This window comes from Budorcas taxicolor, chromosome 16 (genome assembly GCF_023091745.1).
Source record: "Budorcas taxicolor isolate Tak-1 chromosome 16, Takin1.1, whole genome shotgun sequence".
NCBI classification, from domain to species: Eukaryota; Metazoa; Chordata; class Mammalia; order Artiodactyla; family Bovidae; genus Budorcas; species Budorcas taxicolor.
This window is the reverse complement of record NC_068925.1, coordinates 40765498-40770995: the sequence shown is the minus strand read 5'-3', so window position 1 is coordinate 40770995 and position 5498 is coordinate 40765498. Positions and strand designations below refer to the sequence as shown.

The 5498-nt window shown below is 46.5% G+C and overlaps 1 protein-coding gene across 2 annotated transcripts; it reads left to right on the top strand.

The window, feature by feature from the left end:
• The first annotated feature begins 322 nt into the window (after positions 1-322).
• On the top strand, positions 323-2828 carry PIGC (phosphatidylinositol glycan anchor biosynthesis class C). 2 transcript variants are annotated; one of them, XM_052653701.1, is made up of 2 exons: positions 323-394; positions 1432-2828. In XM_052653701.1, the coding sequence occupies exon 2, from the start codon at positions 1650-1652 to the stop codon at positions 2541-2543; it is 894 nt and encodes a 297-aa protein (XP_052509661.1). In that variant the 5' UTR covers positions 323-394; positions 1432-1649; the 3' UTR covers positions 2544-2828. The 2 variants fall into 2 exon arrangements, with proteins under 2 accessions (XP_052509661.1, XP_052509663.1); XM_052653703.1 differs by lacking the exon at positions 323-394 and adding an exon at positions 408-617.
• Positions 2829-5498: the final 2670 nt, after the last annotated feature.

The following is a 5498-nucleotide window of genomic DNA, read 5'->3' as shown; positions in this document are numbered from 1 at the left end:
TTTATTGAGTATGTGTCCAGTGGTTGCACGGATGCATGGGATGTCCCTAGCTGAGGGCTTGACTTCACAATAGGAGCTCAATCAAGTCGCGCTTATAACCTTTCTTCCTCCAGCCTGGCTTGCTATGCCACATTCCGGGTCTCGCTGTTGAAGATCAGCTTTCCTGGCTCAGAGCATTCCCCCTTGGGAGAGGAACTGGAAGTTCCTCTTAAGTGGCCAGGAGGAGGCAGCAGCGACGTCGCGGCCTCACCCGCTGAGAAAGGGCGCTCTAGCCGCGGAGGTTGTGGCGGCCCCGGAAGTGCTCAGCCATCGACGCGACCCCGGCGCCCCGGATGGGGAAGGAGGCGGGCGGCCGCCCTTCCCCGGCCGCGCACCCCTAGGAACTCGCGGGCAGGTGGGTTCCGATTGGGAGTCAGTGTTTCCGGGCCTCCTCCGCCGTCTCCCGCAGGCCCGATGCGGGTGAAGGGCGGCGGCGGCGGCGGCGGGCGGGGGAGGCCCAGGAGGGGGAGTGGGGCGCCCCCGGGGACACCCCACCCGGCCCTGTCCCCCACCCTTTGGGTGGTAGTTGCCCTTTTCGGCGCCTCGGACCCTACCGTGGTCCCCTTGGAAGAAATAAGGTGGGGCAATAAGAATTTTCTTCTCAGACTTGCTGGATGACCTTGGTATTTTTGACTTAGTTTTCCCTTTGTGGAAAGGGGATCATTATCTTCGATCCTCCCGAGTTTCGCCGTTTATAAGTAGGATGATAGCTCTTTAAAGGATGTTGAGCTCAGTTAAGGGATTAAGAATCTTGAATCTTTGCTTTTGGTTAAACAAACCATAGAGCTCGTATCCGTCCTGTGAGGTTTACCTTTCTCTATAGACCGGTAACTTTCTTCTTTTCTACTTTTTCTAAGTAACAGATGCCTTTGAGAACCCAATAAAAACTTGGATTCTAGTCCTAGAAATTTGCATAAATCACAGCAACAAATATGCATTAACAGGGAGGGTTTTTGAACGGTCTTGAAGATCATCGATAGACCTCAGGGGTGTGTGAACCCCTGAGTTAAGAACTGGTTTAGAGGTACAGGCTTTTGGGCAAAACTTTGGTTTGAATCTGGCTCCACTATTTACCACCGTTAGCTTGAACTGAAGTAAAGCATACACTTTGAATCTCAGCTGTTTTACTAGATATAGTGGGACTGACACTAACTTGGCAAGGTTGTGGAGATTAAGTGGAAGAAGCTTCAAAGGCTCAGGACATAGTAGGCACTGGATAAGTGACAGCTGAAAAAGAATTACAGTGTAAAATCTGAAATGAAATTTTCATATTTATAGTATAAGACGGCCACCACGTATATTTTGTTCAGGCTTCTAACAAACCAAGTTGATTTGATTTTAGCTCAGTCCTACCCTTGACCTTTCATAGATTCATAGTCTCTCTTTTTGTAGGAACTTAGCTGCATTGTCCTGCCTCAGAGAACAAACTCATCTACTGTAGGCCTAGCCTGGGTTGCTGCCTTTGATAGCAAGGGAAGGTCAGTACAATATCAACCACAACTCAGCATGGAATTTCCAGAGAAGTCTTACTTCAAAACTTTATAAAGAACAAGAACCACATGGACTTCTGCAAGGGAGATTGAAGTCGCCTGAGTTTGAGCGAAAGGATAATGTGTGCCCAGCCTGTAGCTAACACCAAAGAGGTCAGGTGGCAGAAGGTCTTGTATGAGCGACAGCCCTTTCCAGATAACTACGTGGATCGGAGGTTCCTCGAAGAGCTCCGGAAAAACATCTATGCCCGGAAATACCAATATTGGGCTGTGGTGTTTGAGTCCAGTGTGGTGATACAGCAGCTGTGCAGTGTCTGTGTTTTTGTGGTTATCTGGTGGTATATGGATGAGGGTCTTCTGGCCCCTCAGTGGCTTTTTGGGACCGGCCTGGCTTCTTCACTGATTGGCTATGTTTTGTTTGATCTCATTGATGGAGGCGAAGGACGGAGGAAGAGTGGGCGGACCCGGTGGGCTGACTTGAAGAGTGCCCTAGTCTTCATTACTTTCACATATGGCTTTTCACCGGTGCTGAAGACCCTGACAGAATCGGTCAGCACTGACACCATCTATGCCATGGCAGTCTTCATGCTGTTAGGTCACCTCATCTTCTTTGACTATGGTGCCAATGCTGCCATTGTATCCAGCACACTGTCCTTGAACATGGCCATCTTTGCTTCTGTCTGCCTTGCCTCCCGCCTGCCCCGATCCCTCCATGCCTTCATCATGGTGACATTTGCCATCCAGATTTTTGCCCTGTGGCCCATGTTACAGAAGAAACTGAAGGCATGTACGCCCCGCAGCTATGTGGGGGTCACACTGCTCTTTGCATTCTCAGCCTTAGGAGGCCTGCTGTCCATCAGTGCTGTGGGAGCCATACTCTTTGCCCTTCTGCTGGTTTCCATCTCATGTCTCTGCCCTTTCTACCTCATTCGCCTGCAGCTTTTTAAAGAAAACATTCATGGGCCTTGGGATGAAGCTGAAATCAAAGAAGATTTGTCCAGGTTTCTCAGCTGAGTTGGGGACCTCCATTCTGTTACTAAGACAAGCTGATAGACCAGCCTTCCAACTAGTAGAAGATTTGAAGGCAGAGTTCCCTTCTGGAAGTGGCATGCTGATGTGGGTGGGAGATCAGGGATCAAAAGAAAATGTTAACAAAAGTCTTGGGCAGTGAAGGTGATTATCCTTTCTGTTATCTTATGGATGAAAAAGCTTCCTGGGGCCCTCGAATTATTGCCTCTCATTTTTCTCTGTAACAAATGAAGTGGTGTGGTTTCTATTTATTAAAAAAATAACAACACATCAAGCTGTCTCATGACTTTTCTGTAAGCAGAAGGTATACAGTAGGGACATGGAGAGTAAGAATTTGTGTATGTGTGTGCATGTAAAGTCACTTCTCTCTACCTTTCTCAGTATACCAAATGCAAGCTCTGTTATTTATCTATAGCTCAAATGCTAGAACCCTGGACAATATGTCCAGTTTTGTTGCCAAAGATCACAGAGTTGATCTCTTAACCTTGACTCAGAGTTTCCACTTAGTTCTTAATGAATCCTGTATGCCACTAACTAACTACAAGGGGTGTATGACGTACCATAATACACAAGCCAAATGTTGGGGGAATTCAAAGAGGCTGGAGGGCAAAGAGAGCTGGAGTAATGAAATATTTTTTAGAGGAGACAGCACTTGAACTTTCCTGGAGGGTAGGTTGGGATTTCAGCAAGCAAAAAATGGTTTGGCAGACAAAGTGGCAAAAGCCTTTAGCTCAGGTCAGCAATACCTGGGCTGAGCAAGTGGAGCTGGCATGCTTCGTGTGACTAATGGCAGCTGGAGAACTGGGAGAGCACACCCTGTCCAAACAAGGTAACCACTACACTACTCTCTACACCCTGACTGACCAGAATTGGCTCATGATTGTTATATAGTCCACATCAGAAACAAGATAGGGGTTGGTGGTGGAATGTAATAAGAGTTGTATAAATTGTTTTTAAATTTACTTTTGATAATTGCTTTACAATATTGTGTTGGTTTTTGCCAAACATCAAGTAAAATTGTTTTTGTTTTTTAACGTCTTAATATATTTTCCTTATCTGAATGGGTTTCTGATGATCAACTTTTGGGAACTCACATAGCAACTGCATCCATGTTGGTGAGCAGAAAGTTCCACAGACTTGAACCCCTCTGAAGAACACTTGCTCAGTGGGGTCACTTAACGTGCCAGTGCTGTCATGCTCAGCTCATTCGGCATTACCCAAGGCCTGACCCTGTTCAGTTTCGTGGTTGTAGTTCAGAGGGGAGGTGGCAGGGGGTGGGGTGTTGTGGGTTGGCTATTAGGGTACAGGGTGGGGCAGCAGATTCAATCCAGATAGAAAAGAGGTATCTGTGGGTAGAAGGATGGATGTATGTCCAGGCGCACAGGGCCTGATACCTCTCGGCAGTGGAGGGGAGGGCAGAATGGAAGGGCTGCAGCTAGAGAAGCTGAGGTCTGAGAGTGGTAAGTATGTTGAATTATTGGATCCTGGAGTCAATGGCAAGTGAAGGAGCTTTTGGAAAGGAATATAGGATTCCCACCTGAGGTGGAAGGGAGATTCAAGGGGGAGGGGACATATGTACATCTATAGCTGATTAATGCCGATGTATGGTAGAAACCAATACAATATTGTAAAGCAGTTATCCTCCAATGTAAATAAATTTTTTGTTTAAAAAAAAAAGGGATCTAGGATTCACACCTAACACTTCCATGGTGTGTGAAATTCTAATAGCAGTGTTCACGCTGAACTACAGAGGCTGAGCATGGGGAGCTTTCGTGGCAATAGTGAAAAATGAGAGAGTCTAGACTAAGGGTGTTGACAGTGGGCAAAGGAGGTGAGGGTTCTGACGAGAGAGTTTTAGAATTTGGAAAATTTATGTTGGAAGGTAGAAGGGGAAAAGGATGACTGGGAGGGCTTGTGCCTTGAGTGGATGTTTGTATTTCTAATAACTATACCATGAGAAAACAGAAGTGAGAACAGGTTTGGAAATAGATAAGAAAAGAACGGGACATGTTAAGTTCGAGGTGCCTGAGGTGGTACACCCAGGTGAACTCCTTAGTTCCATATGTAGTATCCGGAGGACACTGGCTCTGAATTCTGGGCATTATCGAGGAGGTTATTGAGATATAAACAGAATCCAGCACTTTTGTGTTTGGAATTCTTTGTACAGAATTGGTTGCCTCACAACCAGGCTATAGTGGAATTAGAAGAGGATCACAGAAGGATAACTGGAATAACCAAAATGGTAGGAATCTGAGGGAAAGGAGGCTGGCCTATGAAACCAGATTAGAGCATAGAACCACCACAGCCTGCAAGAAAGGCTCAAAAGAGATCCAGTCACTGCCTATAAAATGGTTAGTGACGAAAGTGAATGTTATTTGCTCACCAAATCATGCCTTATATAGGAAGGTTTTTGTTGTTTAGTCTCTTAAGTTGTGTCCAACTCTTTTGCGACCCTATGGAGTGTAGCCCACCAGGCTCCTCTCTGTCCATGGGATTTTGCAGGTGAGAATACTGGAGTGGGTTGCCATTTCCTTCTCCAGGGGGGTCTTCCTGACCCTGCGTCTCCTGCCACGTCTCCTGCATTGTTAGGTGGAGTCTTTGCTGCAGAGCCACTGGGGGAGCCCTTCTAGGACAGACACCTTTGAACAGAAAATTTAAGACAAAAAATTTTATAAACGTTCTACATGCAAGTCCAAAATGTTTCACAAGCCAGGGATATAGATGGGATCCAAAAGTTGCAGGGTGGCAGGATGCAAATAAAAAAGCCATAAATGCCTTGTAAGGACATGTTCAGAAATCCCAAGCCCTTAGGCATTGCCACCTGAAGGGTGATGAGCTCATATATGGCAGCTTCTTTGGGCTGCTGCTGGCATAGTGGTGCAGGCCTGCTTAATGACCAATAGGCCCTAATGTGACAATTCCTGAGAAAGTTACTCATCA